General features: G+C 37.5%; 1 protein-coding gene across 3 annotated transcripts in view; it reads left to right on the top strand.

The window, feature by feature from the left end:
- The window catches only part of Cers6 (ceramide synthase 6), a 281,534-nt gene that overhangs the window by 92,666 nt on the left and 170,113 nt on the right, over positions 1–18,755 (top strand). For all 3 annotated transcript variants that reach the window (XM_010606924.2, XM_010606923.2, XM_010606926.2), the window contains exon 3: positions 7,072–7,202. In XM_010606924.2, coding sequence (XP_010605226.1) covers positions 7,072–7,202 — 131 coding nt within the window. The remainder of the gene's footprint in view (positions 1–7,071; positions 7,203–18,755) is intronic.

The following is an 18,755-nucleotide window of genomic DNA, read 5'->3' as shown; positions in this document are numbered from 1 at the left end:
GGTCATGGAGTATGGTTTGGATACTGTCTTAGTACTTTCTCATCTCTGGGACACAATACCTGACATCTACCACTTAAAAGGAGGAGGAATTTATGTTGGTTTATGGTTACAGTCTGTAGTCAGCTTCTCCAGGGCAAAATGGCATGGCAGAGGGACTGGTGGGCGGGGGAGCTACTCACATCATGGCACGCAGGTAGCAGAGAGAGAGATGAAAAGATGGGAAGGGAGTTATATCGTCAGGGCCACCTCCCTCCTCACCACCCAGTGACCTGACTCTTCCAACCAGATCATGCCTCCTAACAGCAAGTCAGCCATACACCCCAAGATTTAGTCACCTTTCAAAGCCCTATGTATGAGCACATGAAGGGTTAGTTTAGATCCAAACCATAACATATACTGTTTCTATTCTCTGGCCTTTTCCTTGCTGGCACTGTTTCCCTGCTCTGCTTATAAGTAGCCAAGGACTAAGTGGCTTTGTTATGCCACACCATTCCACCGTGATATTTCTGCCTTGGAGCCAGCTGACCATGGACTGAATCCACTCAAACCTTGAGTCTTGATAAGCCTTTCCTCCTTTAAACTGCTGGTGTCGGGTGGGAAAGCTAACCAATGCAGTTGGCCATCTGTATGCCAAAGACAGAGACCTGGAGCACATACTTCCCTCACAGTCCTCAGAAGGTACAAACCCAACAGACACCTTGGTCTGGGACTTCTAGCCACTCAGTTTGTGCAGTCCTGGCCAACTAATACAGTCACATGCAAGTTAAATAAGATGCCTTCAGACAAATTTAAAAAGATGAAAAGAAGAACAAAGTGAAGGTATCCAGACAAGTGTACTTAACAAAGAAAGGTTTGTTAAAGCATTAAATAAAATAAAGAATAGGTAGTATTGCCAGAAGATATAATTTATAGTGAAAATAAAAATGACTGAATATATATATATATATATATATATATACATTAATATATATTCAAAAAGGAATTGAAAAAAGAATCAAACAAGAAATTTAAATTTGCCTCTAGGTCATGACAGATTCAGTGAACAAATTAAAAAAATAGAATATAGAAATTCTAAGAAGCATAATTAATGAGGAAGATTGAGTGTAGTGACTGTAGTCTTTTTTCAGGTGCCTTCCAAATATTTACAAAAATTGACTCGATCATGCCATAAATCTATAATAAATTTTAAATATTAGGCATAATTTAATAATACTAAAAATTAGAAAGCGGAAAAGAAAAAGAAAGAAAAGGAAAAATAACTCAGAACGCCTTTTGCTCCTGGAAATTCTTAAATGCTCTCTCGACTACTTCTTGAGTTAAAGAATTCAGCAAATTGAATAAATAATATAGTAATAATAAAAGCACTACTTATGTGTGCCACAAAGCTGTGGTCCACATTGCAACTCATACATATATGAAAAAAGAACCAGTTAAACATGAGGAAAAAATACAACAAAATTAATAGAAATAAGCAAAAGCAGAATTTAATAAAGATAAAAGCTCTAATGTGTTAGTGAAACTATAGAATTTAAAAGTTTTTATTTAAAAGTGCTTCACTGGTTTAACTTTTTTAAACAAAATCAGCTCAATCAAGAAAAAGCGAAAACAAACAAAAACAGAAAACCCCAAAACAAAAAAAACCACCATTAATAATAAATAATTGATAACTACAGAAATAGAAAATGAAGAGTGCATTTTTATCGGCGTGACAAGTACGTGTGAAAGATAAAATGGAAATTGTTCTACTGTTTGCAAGATGCCAGGAAGAGTCTTACGTTTTTCCTGCTCTGTGTGCTCCAACCAACTGATCTGTAAGTCAGAAATAAAGTCTATTTATTTATTTTTAAACATTGAAAATTTTTATTAGTTCATGTTTGCAGCATGTAGCGCTCACATTCACCATTGGAAGTTGGTTTGTGTATACCGCACATCTTAATAGTTCTGTTTTTATTACAACAATGAAATTAATCTAGGAAAATATAGTATTCTCTCTGTGTGTTTACAGATCAAATTAAAAGAGCTGAACTGGAAAACATTGCCAGGCTGTGATACTCTCACAAAAGAATTATTATTATCATTATTATTATTATTATTTTTTTTTTTTTGGTCATTTCACTCAAAGCGTTTATTGAGGTTAGTGCCTGGAACATGTCTGTAATCTCATCTCTCAGCAGAGGCTGAGGCAGGAGGATTACAGGTTCAAGTCCTGCCTGGGCAACTTGGCAATTTAATGAGATCTCAAAATAAAAAACATAAAAATAGAGCTAGGTTAGCATGAAGGTCCTGGGTTCAGTCCCCAGTTCTACAAAAGGCAAAAGCAAAACCAAAACAAAACAAAATTTATTGAGCATATAGGTATATACTCTTTTCATCATTCAGATGATTAGTGTTTCTAAGATAGAGGAATGGCAGGGTTAATTCCCAGTTGTATTAGAAATCATATATAATATTTGCTCTTTCTTCTTTTTAAATTATATTGAAGGTATACAGTATAATATTTTGATATACATAGAATGGTTATTAAAACCAATTAACGTACGTCTCTAAAGAATTCTAACATTCTTTTACAAACAGGTAGTTCTCTTAAACTATACGAAAGCACAGAAAATTTTAAAAGCCATTCATTTCTTCTTTATTGTAGTAGTTAAACATCCATATCAAATCCTGACAGAGATTTCATCTCCTGAAATACTGGTGACTAATCATACTTATTAGTATCGTGGACAATCTTAAATTATATATGGGCAAACAGAATTCAGTGTTTCAATGAGGAAAGACAATGAACACATTAAAGGAATTATCACAACTCAGTAGGATTTATTCTAGGAATGCAGGCTCTTCTCTGTATTCAATATTTTAAAAAATCTACAGAATTCATAGTACTAATATTCCTCTTAAGAGGAAAAAAATTCATGATATTCCATGAATGTTGAAATGTAACATCTTTCTTATTGAAATAAAATGATCCAACTAGAGAGCTAGCTGCCTTGCATGGTATATATACATATTTGTATCTCAGCCCCCAATCTGACTTCTTGTTTGATGAGAAAATGAAAAGTATTTTCACTGAAGGCCAGAACAGGCAGAAACACCTGTTATAATCTAGTCTACACTGTACTGATTTTTTTTGGTACCGGGGATTGAACTCAGGTCCATTGTGCTTGAGAGGCAGACAGTGGAACTATTGAGCTAAATCCCCGGCCCTAACACTGTACCGAATTTTAATTGAACTAAGAAGTAGACAAGAGAAAAAAAAAATGTGAAAGGAGGAGGCAAAACTATTAATACTTGAAAATTTATTCATTCTAGAAATATTTATGAGTCCTGCTATAATCTAGGAATTGGGTAAAAACCTTAAGGTTTTACTTGGTTTGTGATCTTACATTCTAGTAATACACTATTTTGTGTTTGTATATCTAGAAATGTAAGTGAAAACTACAAATCATATGAAATTTTAGTACAGAATTAAAGGAAACATGTCATTTACACTCAGTGAAGTGCCACTCTTCCATAAAGAAGGATAAGCTTGAGTCATTTGTAGAAAAGTGGATGTACCTTGAGACCATAATGTTAAGTGAAACCAGTTACACAAGCTTAAGTATCACATGGTTTCTTTTATATGAGAAGCCCAGAGGAGAAATAAAGAGCAAAATAAAAGATAAGAAGTAGGGAGATAGATTTTTCTCAAAGGGGAAGAACATAAAGAGATGGAGGGAGAGAGGAAGAAGAGAAAGAAACAGGATGAGAAAAGGGAATTGGAGTGTGTTTTGCACATGTACCGACTGCACATAAGGAATGCCAGCTCTATGTACTGCCGAGATGCACCCCCTGAAAGGGATTAAAAGACATGGGTGGAAGAGCAGGGAGGGAAGGGAGAAGAGGTAAAAAAGGAATTAAGATGTGTTATGTACGTGTACCAACCTCCCACGAAGGATGCAGACTTTGTGTCCTGCAAACATACTGTTAAACTAAAATAAAAGAAAACCCATTGGCTTTCATATCTATGCAAACAAGAGGTGATTAAAAATTATAAGAAAAGGTATTATCCACAAGAGAAACAAAACCCCTAAGGATAAACATGAGCTATGTGCGATATCTCTATGAGGAGTTTTCGAACATTTTTAAAGGACATTGAAAACAAATTGAAGAAGGATGTTAAGTTACCCTATATTAATTTAGGAAGTTGGTGTGAAATTAAAAATACCAACATGCTTGCTTGCGTGACCAATTTGCTTGTTTTGGAAACAGGCTACTTCATGTGGAAAAATAAGTATTTCTGAGAAAAAGAACTGCACATTATTGGTACACAAATAATAAATCAAAGAGCAGATTGTTTTTTCAATGAGGAAAAGATTAATAATAGTATTGGGGCATTGGGTAGCCATCAGGAAAGGTTAGGTTCTACCTCCTGCTGAATCTCTCAGCATATTTCAAATGCACTAGAGCGTTGAATGTATCAAACTCCTAAATGCATTAGAAGAAAACCTGCGATTATTTTTTTTGAATGTTTAGACCAAAGGTGGCTTTTCTAATTTTAACTCAAAATTTAGAGGCTGTTTTAGAAAAGACTGATACAGTCAAGTGTGTATTTTAAGCAAACATCTGCAAGTAAAACAAGCAGAAACAACCTAAGCAAATTCTAAAGTGCAAATGGCATACTGGTAGAAAGTGTGCAACTTACAAAGATTTATACCCTAAAATTTAAAGAAATCCTCCACATCGATAAAGAAAATATCACCAGCTCAAGAAAAATACAGACTGTGGACATGAGATGAGCATACTCTTTACAAAAAAGGGAAATACGAAACATTTTTAAAAACATCTAAAAGATATTTCTTTCACGCAAAGAAAAAAATAACTATGCTGGGGTATACTTTTTGTATATTAGACTGGAAAATGCAAAAAAATGTAATATGCCCCATTGAGAAGGCTTTGGAAAATGGATATTGTTGCTTGTGAGTATAAATTCATAAGGTCACTAGTGAGAGTAATTTTTATATTAAAATAAATTACAGAAGCACAGACCTCTTTGATCTACAATTTTTACTTCCAGGAATTGATTCCACAGATGAATCTGTTCAAAATGACCAATGGCAAGCTTACTTATTGCAGCCCTTTTTATTGCAGAGGTTTGGGTGCTATGTTAATGACTACGAATAGGGGAAAGTGTAAGTAAACCTTACTATGTCCCTCCAGTTCTATAAGAGGAGGGCATTTTCTGAATAGTGATATGGAAATATTCCAGGGATATATTGTAAAGCAGAAAATTCCAAAGTCCAGAACAAAGTTCATAGTATGCAACCACTTGTGTGATCAGGGTGGGGATATAAAAATGTATTTTGTGCATACTTACATAATCAGTTTTGCTTATAGTCACATGAAGTAACTCTGGAAGGAGACTGATTTATAACTGTGGTTACCTGTTAAGAAAGGGAAGAGAGGAGCTGCGAGAACAGGAACAAATTTGGAAGGTGAAACTTTAGACCATTTTAAAATCTGTGACCCCTTTGTTTCCTTTATTAAGAAATTTAGAAAATAGATTAAAATTAAAAATAAATTTCTCCAGGAAAATGGTACAGCTGACATACATTGTGGGCAGCGAGCGTTCTTGTTTTCAGTTTTGATGAGGAGAGCTATGAAAGCGTGGCCTGGTAAAAGGAACTCAGATGACAGTAAGAGGCACAAGGTCAGTTCATTTTGTATCCTAAGGCCATTTGCTGTGTTTTCTGGGTGTCTGAGTGTCCTAGTCAGTTCAGACTGCTGTGACAGAAAGCAGTAATCGGGGTGGCTAAAGCAGAGAACTTTTTATTTCTCACACTTCTAGAATCTGGAAATCTGAGAACCATGTGCCAGCATGGTCTGGTTCTTGGTAAAAGTCCTCTTCTTCACATGGCAAAGAGAGAGAGGAGGCCAGCTCTTAGGGTGTCTTTTACAAGGCCACTGATATCATCAGGAGTGCTGCATCTTCGTGACCTCCCAAATCCATCACACTGGGGAGTAGAGTTTCAACATGTGAGTTTTGGGTGGCACACACCCCGTGAGTTGCTTGAGGTGCTTTTTAGAATGGTGTCACCTGTGCATTCTACCCTTACGATTCGGATGCCGGTCCACCTGCCTTCTCCCTACTCACCTCTCAGTTATTTCCCTCATCATTAATATTAAAACACAGAATAAATAAAGGAATGGAGCTCTCATAGCATAGTTTTGTTCTATAGCAGATCACCTGTACCTGGTCGTTTCCAGGATACCTTTGAACATAATCGAGAGAAAGAGGAAAGAGAAGAGAATTAACATTTGCTCAGTTTTATGTACATTTGCACATTTAGGTCTTCGCACAATCCCATTTCGGTTGACTAACAAAATTTATTTTTATAGATGTGGAAACTGAGACTCGGGGAGGTCAGTGGATTGAGCACTTGAACTTTTTGCTACTTATCTCAGGACTCTCTATTCACTTTACCAAGTTTGCTTTTTCAGGTAATGCACAGTCTTAGTAAGAGACCGAATGTAGGATCCAGGTGAAAGCAAAAACTAAGAAAAAGAGTACGTGAGAAATATGTCTAGGATGGGCAAAATGGAGGCAAAGAAAACGTGTTGAGTACAAGGTTTCCTTAGGCTTAAGTGAGGTAGTTTGGAATTTTTCTGTGCTTTTTGTCTATTTTACATTATCCAAATATGTAATGGATGAGTCTGACATTTTTTTCCTTGAGAAAGTGAAGTACCTAAATGATTCCTCTGCAAATTCACCTTGAGAGCTGATGGGGTTGACTTAGCCTCTTGGCTGTTCCATCAGACTGGACTGCCTCTTAGGAAGCACATTGCTGATCAGGAGATCAGCTTTACAGAGAGATTCATGCTTTTTCATCATGTTTCCTAATGAGTAACCTAGTGATTATTTATGTTCATGCTGCTAATTCTGGGCCTAGGCTCTCATGGTAAGTAGAGAAATCACAGTAGCAAATAATAAACATAGAAGAAAAAAAAAAAACCTCAGATATACACAAGGGCAGATCTATTTATGGTGCAAATGAGACTGGATTGGAAATGATTTTCCTGTACCATGTTTCATAGCATCCTGATGAAAAGAGATTGGAAGGCCTCTCCAAGCAGCTGGACTGGGATGTTCAAAGCATTCAGCGCTGGTTTCGGCAAAGACGCAACCAGGAGAAGCCCAGCACCCTGACGAGGTTCTGTGAGAGCATGTAAGTTGCTTTTCTCTCCTTTCTGAGACAAAAACCTGCCTCTGTGTTCATGCTATCCCCGAGGTGAAAATTAACAGATCTGTACAGGCTCCAGCAACCCTTTAAAAAGCATACCATCTGGTAGGAACATAATTGGGGAGAGATAGGGGACAGTCAGGGGTAAGGATCTGTAAATTCCACTTCGGATGCAGTAAATGGAGCTCACTTCCTAAGGATGTTCTTCCAAATTAAGTAGATTATGGGGACTTCCCATGGCATTTTCACCATCTGTCTTTGAAATATAGCATTAAAAGCCTTTACTTTTACCTGTGTTGGTAGTTGGAATTTTAATAGAAGGGATTTCATCAAGGCATATTTTTCCACTGAGAAGAACTGAGATATTAGGGTGTATTATCAGAGAATCATAACACTGTCCTATATATCTGGATAAGAAGTGGCTATTGTGTTCTATTCCTGGGGAAGTTAAATGAAGCATTTCTTTTAGGTAGGGGATAGAATGAAAGTCTCTTCTGTTTCTGAAATAGGAACTTCTATTTCTGAAATAGGAAATTATATGTCAGTAAAGCTGTTACAAATAATAAAAGATCTCAAAATGATATGTTGAAGAAAAGTTACTCAATACACTTAGAGAAATCAGAAGAAGAAATATTACAGCCTTGAGCACATCCCCCACAAAGGGAAGAATCTGCCTTGAGTGTCAGTGCCCGACCTAGGGTATGACTGTTCCTTTGTCCAATAACTCTTTCTGTAGCCAGTGAGCCTGCCTGACACCTGGTTGTTTACACAGTAGAGCTGTCAGTGAGCTCCCTTAGTTGCAGGCCCTTTTCATTTGGTGTTAGAGTTGCATTTTCAAGTTTGGCTTCAATTAGGCCAAAAGAATATTTTAGCAGTTGCATTCTAAGACCTACAGGGAAACTTAATATCATAGGAGAACGAGTGGGACAGAATGAGATCGTAAATTCCTGGGGTTGTGTAAATATAAAGCTCACAAATAGGATCTTCACCAGGTCAGGACTTTTATAAAATCTAGAAAAACTGCCAACTAGATGCAAGATGTGAAACCCTTCCTATAATCAAATTTGGTAGCAGTTTATGGAAGGATTTATGGGCCTGGGCCCCTGATCAAAAGCTGGAATTGTTTCCTTAAGTGACCCCGCCATGTATTCAAAGGGCCTGGGCTCCATCATTGAGCCAGGAGACTGAGCAGGGATGAACTGGGACCTCTGCACAGGCCCCACATCCCTGAATTCATATGCTCCCTTTCCCTCCTTCAATTATTTCTTTGGTTATTCAGTGCTAAGCCCTTCTGAACTGTACTGAGTTGAAGGTAATTCTTTTATTTGTTTTTCTCTCCCCATTAAGTTTATTGGTACATTTAAAGCAAACAATACAGTGACATTTATCCTTGGGATCTTATACCTTTACATGATATGTCTTAGTTCTTATCATACTCTGCCCTCCTTTTACCCTTCCAAAGACTTTGTTTCCCTTTTTTCCTTTTTTCACATTTTTTTTCTTTTCCCTTCTTTCCTTTCCCCTCCCTTTCCCACTTCCCCTTTAGCCGTTTTCTTCCTATTTCACACTCTCAGTTTTACCATTTGAACCTTATTTAAAATTTTAGTTTTTCACACTGGAGAAACTATTTGGTATTTTACATATGTGTGTGTTATTTATTTCACTTAAGAGTATGGTCTCAATGTGCATCCATTTAGCTATAAATGTCTCTAGTTTCTCATTCTTTATGGCTGAGTATACCCCATTTTATTAAAAAAAGCACATTTTCTTTATCCAGTCTCCAGTTGATGGGCAATTGGGCTGTTTCCAGATTTTAGCTATTACAAACTGTGTCATTATGAACATTGGTGGACATATATCACTGTGGTATGATTCCTTTAATTCTTTGGGGAAGATACCCATAGGGGAGGAGCTGGGTTAAATGGGACCTCTAATCCTAGTTTTTTGAGGCATCTCCATTCTGATTTCCACAGTGGTTGCACCAGTCTGCACTCCCACCAACATGAAGAAGGGTTCCTTTCTCCCTATAGCCCCACCAGCATTTGTTATTGGTGAATTTCTTGATAGCAGCCATTCTTTGTGGGGTGAGGTGGAATCTCAGTGTTGTTTTCATCTGCATCTCTCAAATGACCAGTGATGTTGAACATATTTTCATGTGTTTATTTGCTGCTTTTACTTGTTTGTCTGAGAAATGTCTGTTCATTTCAGATGCCCATTTTTGATTCGGGCCTTTCTATTTGGGGTGTCTGATTTTTTTGAGTTCTTTATATACTCTAGAATAGTATTCCTTTGTCTGAGGAGTAGCTGGTAAAAATTTTTTTCCCACATTGTAGGTTGTCTCTTAGCTCTGTTGGTGGTTTCTCTTGCACTGCCAAAACTTTTTAGTACAGTGAGATCCCAGTTGATTCTTTGTGCAAGTTCACATGCTGCTGAGGATTTGTTCGTACTGTCTTCTCGTATGCCAGTGTTTTCGAGAGTTCTACCTAATTTAATTCCCAGTAGGTTTAGTGTTTCTGTTTTTATATTTAGGTATTTAATCCACTTGGATTTTAGTTTAGTGCACGGTGAGAGATAGGGATCTTGTTTTAATCTTTGGAAAGTTGAAATCCAGTTTTTCCAACACCATTTATTAAAGACGGTATCTTTCCTCCAGTGAAGATGGTTGGTTCCTTTGTCAAAGATGAGGTAGCTGAATATATCTGGTGTTGTTTTTGCATCTTCTAAACTATTCCATTGATCCTTGGGTCTGTTTCTTTGCCAATACCATGGTGTTTTTATCACAGTGCCTTTGTAGGATAGTTTTAAATTGGGAATCGTGATGCTCCCTGCCATGTCTCTGTTGCCTAGAATGATTTTTCTTTTTTTCTTTCCTTCCCCCGGCCTTTTCTTGCCTTCTCCCCTCCATTGTTCCCTTCTTATTTGAACATTTTCTTCTTACTTCCTAATATCTATCACCCATTTTGATCCTCACTGTTTTTTTGTGTTTTTGTTTGTTTTTTTTTTTTTTTTTGTATGTTTTTTTTTTTTTTTTTTTTTGGTGGGACTAGGGGTTAACTCAGAGCCTTCTCACCGAGCTACGTCCTTAGTGTCTCCTTTTTTCCCATTTTGAGATAAAGTCTTATGAAGTCACCCAGGCTGGGCTTGAACTTGCATTCCTTAGCTTTCCAAAGTGCTTGGAGTACAGCTATGCACCACCACACCCGACTGACATTCTGAATTTTTAACAAGGTCGCAGTTGAAAATGCTGGTCCATGGACTACATTTTGAGTGGCAAGGATCAACACTAGATTCATTTCTGTTTTTTCCCTGAATTCAGCTGGCCCTTACCTACATACCCAGATAAACAGGACAGTTATGGTGGCATTCAATTGTAAATATTTCTAGATGATTACTAGGGGAATGGCAGTGTGAATACATCGTGGTGGGGAGTGGTCAGTGTATGACGTATACATTATGTTGTTTATCCTGGAAACTTATAACAGCAGCAAAGAGGCAAGACCTACTATCTGAGCATGTGTGGGTTGATGATAGATTTTTTAAAAATGATAATTTTATTAAACAATTGGTGTGGACAGTCAGTGGCTAATGATTAAAAGGAAAAAATCAACCATGGGTTAGAGGCACACAGGAGCTGCTGGAAGTAGCCCTGAATCAGTGCCAGTGGACTTCGCCCACTCTGTTGCATGGGATAGTGTCAGTGAACTCTTGTTTAGACTCGCTCTTCTTCCTTGGCTTCGGGGTTGACAGTAGATTCTTCTGCTTTCCCAAGGACTGTTGTCTACAGCATTTGTTCAACATTTCTCATGTGGTCTTTAATGGGCTACTTCTCTAGATTTAGTTTTAAACCTCTACTTTTATTACTCTGTTTTCCATTCTCTGTATAGAAGTCATTTTCTCTCACCGACCTCTCCCAAAGCCCTGTGCCCAGTGCCCACATTCCTCTGAGGTATTTCTCTGCTGTCTCCAGCTGACATCTCTGTTTTACTTCCAGTCTCCTTGTACTCCTGTTGTTTTTCTGGTATTGGGGATCGAACTCAGGACCTTGTGCTTGCAAGGCAGACAGTGGTACCACTGAGCTAAATCCTCTGCCGCTGTACTCCTATTTTTGATGCCTTCCATTTTGGAGGAGATGGAAAACTCAAAGCAGCTGCCCACTGAGTTCCACTAATTCTTTGTTAATCCACCACTGCAGGGCAGGTCCTGTTTGTTTTGTAGGTCTCCTTGTTATCTCTCATTCTTAGAGGCATTTTGTTTGCTACACCCTTCTCCCAAGAACCGAAACTTTACCCTAAAGTTCTACTGTCCCGGCATTCTGCTGCCTTAAAACTGATTTTTCTACAACTCTAGGATGTAAGTATCCCTCGCTGAACACTACAGTCTGGCCTTTGCCTGTCTGACATCAGTCACTCAAATGACCTCTTGATTCCAAAGAGCTGTGTTTTCACTGTCTGTGCCTTCTTCTTCCTGTCAGTGTTGTGTGGTGTCCCTGGCCCAGAACACCTACTTCCTCTGCTCCTTTGCATAGCCCCTGTCCATTCCTCAGATCCCAGCCCTCTCTGGAGTGTGGCCTGACTGTTGGGTCTGGAATGAGCACAACTTCTGCCCTCAGAGACTGATCATAAGCACTAATGACTTCACATTAAGTCACATGCTGCTTCAAGTGGTTCCTTACTGTTCCTAGCGTGGCCACCTGTATCCACCCTGATTATGTCATTAGTGTTTACTGAAGAGCACAGAGGCCAACCCTTGTCTTTGTGTCCTTTTTTGAAGACAGGGTCTTGCTATTGGGGCTGGCCTTGAACTCACAGAGGACCTCTTGCCTCAGCCTCCCAAGTGATGGGATTACAGGTGTGTGCCACCACACCTGACTTCTTGTGTCTTTTTTTTTTTAATTTTGTTTATTAGTATATCCTTCTTAGCCTTTACTGTAACATACAAATTATACCAAAAAAGTGTTTATCCAATGACTGTGTTAAAAATGGCTTCATTCTGTTAGGAGCTGCTGACCTCACTTGCCCCTTTTCCCACAACTGAATTGTGCCTGCTATACATTGACTTAGCATAAAACGTCAGCATCCTGGGAGGCTGAGGCAGGAGGATCACAGGTTTGAGCCTGGCCAATTTAGTGACTTAGTGAAACTTTATTTAATTTAAAAAAAAAAAATCAAAGGCTGGGATTGTAGCAGGGATTGTGAAGATCCCAGCTTCCATTCTCTGTACTAATTTGGGGATTGTAGATATAGGACCAAAATGCAAAAAAAAAAAAAAAAAAAAAAAAAAAAAAAAAAAAAAAAAAAAAAAAAAATCAGTAGTTTTAGAAAAGTATATTAATAGTTTTTATTTAAGAAAATAGGATCCCTCAGGGGAATTATGTTTCGCCTTTCAGCCATGTGGACAGCACCAGTATGCATGCCAAGCAGTGCTTGTGAGCCTCTGCCAGGGAGTCTGATCTTTGGCGCACCCATTTAACGCAGGTGGACCAAGTACAAGTTGTGCAGTGAGCAACGTGCTGAGACACTGGCGCGAGGTTTTTCCCTCTTGCTTGATGTCAGTCACTCACAGCTGTGTCAGTTTGGGTGTCTCTTTCTCCCAGAAACATTTAAATCCTCACTGGCAACTGAAATAAAGGTTTTCAAGAGAGGGAGAGAAAGCAAGCAAAAAACTTAGGAAAGTGAAATGTTACGTGTCTTGAGACGTTTGAGGGGCAACTGGTTGAGAATGGGAGCCTGGACCACCCTTTGGGACCATCCCGAAGTGAGGCCATCCTTCTCCGACAACTGCGTCTGAGTTTTTTATATTTTATCATCAGCACAATATAAAATAAGCACTGGCTGCAATAAAAAAAAATCTACAGGGTGAAACTGAAAGAAACAGAGAAAGGCACCAGAGTGAGTGGCTTCCCTGTCGGTTGCGCCCATCATTTGTGAGTAACATGTAGTACATTTAATAGCACATGTGAGGGAGTGAATATTTATATTTGACTTTCATTAAGCAGTCTCCAGTTGACCAGAAGGGTGGATCTTCTAGGTGATAGTCTTAACATATATTATTATATATTCCACATCACAGATTAGTACTAACTGATTTGAACTGAAGCGTTCTCCACATGGTACTGAAGTTGTAGAACCTTATGTTGCATTTGATGCAGGGCTGAGATACCCATTTCTTTAGGAATTGCATTTTAGAGCTGATGCGGACTAAAATCATTCCCAAATGGCTGCTGTATCTGGATACTTTTGTACAGCCCCAGAACCTTTTGAAGTTGTGACTATCCTTCTGCAGAGAAGCTTTGTGATTTTCTTCATTTGTGATTCATTTGAATTTAGGACAGTTCATCAGTCGGAAGCAAATGGCTTAAACAATTGCCCTCAAGCCACCAATTTGGGCATTGTGAATCTAAAGAGGTGTTTGTACTTGGATGAATCAACGGTGCTGTCTTGTGACTTTAGAAAGGAGGGGAGCCTAATAATTAGGGTGGACCAATGGGAGTGGGGTTGCACCAAAACGGTAGTTGAGTCTCTTTGTGTCCCTTTATTTTAGAGCTGTCTGATTTGAGGAATTGTATGTGTGTGGGGGGGGGATATCATCACTAACCTTCTGTACCAGCTACCTGTTTACAAACAAAATGAAACATACCTGAATAGTTGTAAACTATTTCCATCTCTTCCATCTTTTCAGGCGATGAGCAAAATTTTACCACAGGAAAAGCTTACTTTTGATTATTTTTTCCATCAGCTCATGAGATAAGCATCTTTTCTAAAATTTGCTGCCATAATTTTCCTGAAAATGGCTGCAGCTTTTGGGGTGGGGGAGATCGAAAAAAGTATCTTCTAGAACAATAGAACTTTTTTTTTTTTTTCAGTATTGGGATTGTGATCAGCAATGCCTAGATGCTAGTCCTAACTGGGAAAAAAAGAAACAAAACCCTAGAGATGAATTTGGAGGGTAACTGTCTCTGGGTCCTTGAAAACTGCAGGGTTGAGCTGCACTGTTGCTTTTGTGGTGAAGGTAGTGGGCTGTTGGTGATTAATAAAAAATAGTCCCTGGGCTGCCGAACACCTGCTGTCATTCAGAGCACTTAAGAGCCTAGTTACTGCTCAGTGAATGTCTTGGTGTTCTGGACTATTGTAAATAGTTTTAAGTCTGTGGGTAGTATTCAAGTCAGTTTTAACTTTGGGGCAGAAGTCCCAAAAACTTTCTGTAAATGACCAAAAAATAAATATTTTAGACCATCATAGGCTTTGTTGCAGTTATAACTCTGCTATTGCAGCAAACAACAACAACAACAACAACAAAAACAGCCAGAGATAATGCAAATATGTGGGCCTGGGTTCCAAGAAAACTTTATTTATGGATACTGAAATGTGGATATATCATTTTTCATATGTCATGCAGTATCTATTCTTTTACAGTTATTTTTTTTTCCTTTTTATTGAGTTTATTGGTGCAATCTAGGTCTACAATACAGTTACATTCATTACTGGGATCCTGTACCTTCACATGATAGGTCTTGGTTCTCATTTTTTCCCCTTGTCCCTGCCCTCCCTTCACCCCCTCCTCCCCTCTCTTTTAAAATTTTCAACCATTTTAAAAAACATAAAAATTCTTTACTTCTGGGCCATATTGAAACAGATGGCTGCTGGATTTGCCCTCAATATTGTTGAAACCTGCCTTAGTTTCCATACTGTGCCAGGCACAGATACCCACTTCTCAGAGCTTCCCAAATATAATGGAAACAGTAGAACAGAACTGCAGTTGGTATACCAATCTCCAGTTTTCCTTGGACACGATGTCTTGAGGGTGTGCAAATCCATTTAACCCAGCCTGGTTCTCTTCAAAGCTGTAAGTGTCTTCAATGCAGCATCAGTTCCTTTGCTAAAGTTCTGAAGGTTGAACTAGACTGTGGGCAGTCTACTCTTATGCCTTGAATACACTTTTGAAGCCCTGCTCCTTCTTTCTGTTCCACACCTACAAGGACACTTAAATTTTTCAGTCAGATAAGCGTCTCACATTCCATGATGGCATTTGGCTAGGCTTCCTGTTCATGCATACTGGCTAATTAAGAAAACAGACTTTTGTTAAAAATGTCAGACAGGCCATACCATGGTCAAGCTGGCTGCATGTTAGCTACTTCAGTGCATTGCTTACGTTTGATTGGATAGTTTTTCTTTAGATCTTGCATTTCTAAAGGCTTTTTTGTAATATTTTTTCAATAATTTTGTCCAACATGAAGTTGGATGGTGATAAAGAGGACAGGATATGTAGAGGAATGACTGAACTGATTAAGGCCAAGTGTGCTTTTTAATTAATTAATTTTATCAGTACATTTTAGATATACATAATGCTCATATTCATCATACTGAACCTGAACCTGTATTGATGTACCTTGATACTTTTTTTTTTCCTTTCCCTGTCTCCCTTCAACCTCTCTTCTCCTTATTTACAAAAGTTTTTGTTTCCATTTTTTCTTCTTTTCTCTTTTTTTTTTCTTTTCTTTCTTTTCCTTCTCCACTCCTCTTAGTTCCCCTTCCCATTTGAACATTTTCTTCCTATTTCACAATATCTATTGTACATTGTGGTTCTTATTTACACTTTCGGTTTCTCACAGCAGAGAAACCATGTGATAGTTGAACATTTGTGTCCAATTTATTTCACCTAGAGTATGGTCTCAAATTGTATTAATTTACTTAGTAATATCTAAAGTTTATCCTTCTTTGTGGATTAGTATTCCATTGTATAAAAAAAAGCACATCTTTTTTCATTTCATTGGTTGATGGGCATTTGTTTTGTTTTAAGATTTAGCTGTTACAAACTGTGCCACTATAACATGGGTGTGCATATATAGCTGTGATACGATGCTTTTAATTATGTCAGGAAGATACTAAGAAGGAATAGCTGTAACAAATGGAACTTCTAGTTAATAGTTTTTTGAGGAATCTCTGCACTGATTTCCACCGTGGTTGCACCAGTCTACACTCTCAACAACAGTGGAGAAGGGTTCCTTTCTCCCCACAACCCTGCTAGCATTTGTTGTTGGTTGATTACTTGATAATAGCCATTCTTTTTGGGGTGAAGTGAAATCTCAGTGTTGTTTTAATTTGCATCTCTTGAATGACCAGTGATGTTGAACATTTCTTCATGTATTTATTTGCTGTTTGTATTTCTATATCTGAAAAGTGTCTATTCATTTGAGATGCCTATTTTTGGATTGAGTCTTTGAATTTGGGGAGTCTGATTTTTTAATTTCTTTATGTATTCTATCTAGATATTAGTCCTTTCTTTGACTGAGGGACAGCTGACAAAAATGTTTGCCTGCTCTGTAGGTTGTCTCTTTATTCTGTTGGTGATTTCTTTTGCTTTGCAAGTTTTTGTTTTGTCTTGTTTTGTTTTAAGTAAGATGAGATCCCAGTTGTTGATTCTTTGTAATATTTCCTGTATGATCATGGATTTGTTCATAAAGTCTTTGCCTACACCTACGTCTTCAAGAGTTCTACCTGTTCTACCTTCCAGCAGATTTAGTGTTTCTTTTAATTTTTAGATCTTTAATCCAATTTGAGTTTAATTTAACGCATGGGGAGAGATATGAGTTTAATCTTCGACGTGTAGAAAGCCATTTTTTACAGTACCACTTATTAAAAGAGGGTTATCTTTGTTCTGGTGGAGGTATTTGACCCCTTTGTCAAAGGTAAGGTGGGTAGGTGTGTTTGGAGTTGTTTCTGCATCTTCTCATCTGTTCCACTGATTCTACGGTCTGATTTTTATCACAGTAGCTTGCTAGTATAATTTCAAGTCAGGGATTGTGATACCCCCTGCCTTGCCTTGGTTGCCTAGAATTCCTTTTTGTATTCTAGCTCTCTTGTAGTTTCAAATGAATTTTAGGATTGTTTTCTCTAATTCTGTAAGGTATGCTATTGGCATTTTGATTGTGATTGTATTAAAACTATATAACAATTTTGAGAATATGGCTATTTTCATTATATTTTTCTTTCTACCTAAGAGCAAGTGACGTCTTTCCATTTTCTGGTATCCCTTTTGATCTCTTTCTTTAGAGTATTATAGTTTTCAATGTAAATTTTTTTTATTTCCTTTGTTAGGTCGTTTCCTAAGTATTTCATTTTGTTGGATGCTATTGTGGAAGAATGTGATTTCTCTTATTTGTTTCTCAGTGAGTCTGTTATTTGTGTACAGGAAAGCTATTGATTTTTTAAAAATATATAAATTAAGTTGTTAGTAGATTTTTAATTCATTAAGTTAAGGCTATTGATTTTTGAGTGTTGATTTTGTATCTCGTTGCATGACTGGATTTGGTTATTAAGCCTAGAAATCTTTTGTTGGAGTTTTTGGAGTCTTCTATGTGGAGTACTGTGTCATCTGCAAATAATGACAATTTAACTTCTTCTTTTTCTATATTTATTCCTTTTATTTCTTTCTCTTGTCTAATTGCTAATGTTTCCAGAACTATATTGAATAGGGGTGGTTATAGTGGACCTTGTCTTGTTCCTGATTTTAGGGTGAAAAGTTCAGTATTTTACTGTTTAGTATGATGTTGGCTGTTGATTTGTCATAAATGGCTTTTATCAGATGGAGATAAAGGTAATCTATTACAGTTTTCTGTAGGGTTTTTATTGTGAATGGGTGTTGGACTTTGTCAAATTCTTTTCTTCATCTGTGAGCTAATCATGTGAATTTTGTCCTTGGGTCTGTTGATACGGTGTATACATTTATTGAGTTTCATATGTTGAACCATATTTGTATCCTTGGGATTAATTCTACTTGGTCATGGTATATAATCTTCTTGATGATTTGCTTCATTATGTTTGCCAGTATCTTATTGTGGATTTTTGCATTTGTGTTTATTAGGGAAATTGGCCTATGGTTCTTTTTTGGTTGGATCCTTCTCTGGTTTTGGTATCAGGATAATGCTAGTAATGACTTTGGGAGTATTGCTTCCCTTTTAATTTCATTAGAGTTTGAAAAATAGTGGCATTATATTTTCTTTAAATTTGTTGTAGAATTCAGCAGTGAATTCATCAGAACATGGATTTTCTTTGTTGGTAGGTTTTGGGTTTTTGTTTTGTTTTGTTTTTTTGGGGGGGTACTGGGATTGAACTCGGGTCCTGTATTTGCGAAGCAGGTGGCAGAACCACTGAGCTACATCCCTGACCCTGTTAGTAGGTTTTTAATTACATCTTCAGCTTACTTGTCTGATGCTGGGTCATTTAGAATTTTTATATCTTCTTGATTCAGCTTTGGTAATTCATATATACCTAAGAATCTCCATTTCTTCTTTGTTTTCCATCTTACCTGAGTACAGGTTTTTGAGGTAGATACTGATGATCTTCTGGATTTCTGTAGGATCTGCTGTGATCTCACTGTTTTCATTCTTAATTGCATGATTTTGAGTCTTTTTTCCTTTTTTGTTTTTTGTTATCAGGGATCAAAGTCAGGACCTTGTGCTTGCGAGGCAGGTGGCAGTACCACTGAGCTAAATCCCTGGCCCTCTTTCCTCTTTTTTTTTTTTTTTTTTTTTTTTTTTTT

The sequence above is a fragment of the Fukomys damarensis genome, unplaced genomic scaffold (genome assembly GCF_012274545.1).
Source record: "Fukomys damarensis isolate Sample0158 unplaced genomic scaffold, DMR_v1.0_HiC HiC_scaffold_26, whole genome shotgun sequence".
Taxonomy (NCBI): Eukaryota; Metazoa; Chordata; class Mammalia; order Rodentia; family Bathyergidae; genus Fukomys; species Fukomys damarensis.
The sequence above is the reverse complement of the archived record's forward strand: the minus strand, read 5'-3'. Positions and strand labels throughout refer to the sequence as shown.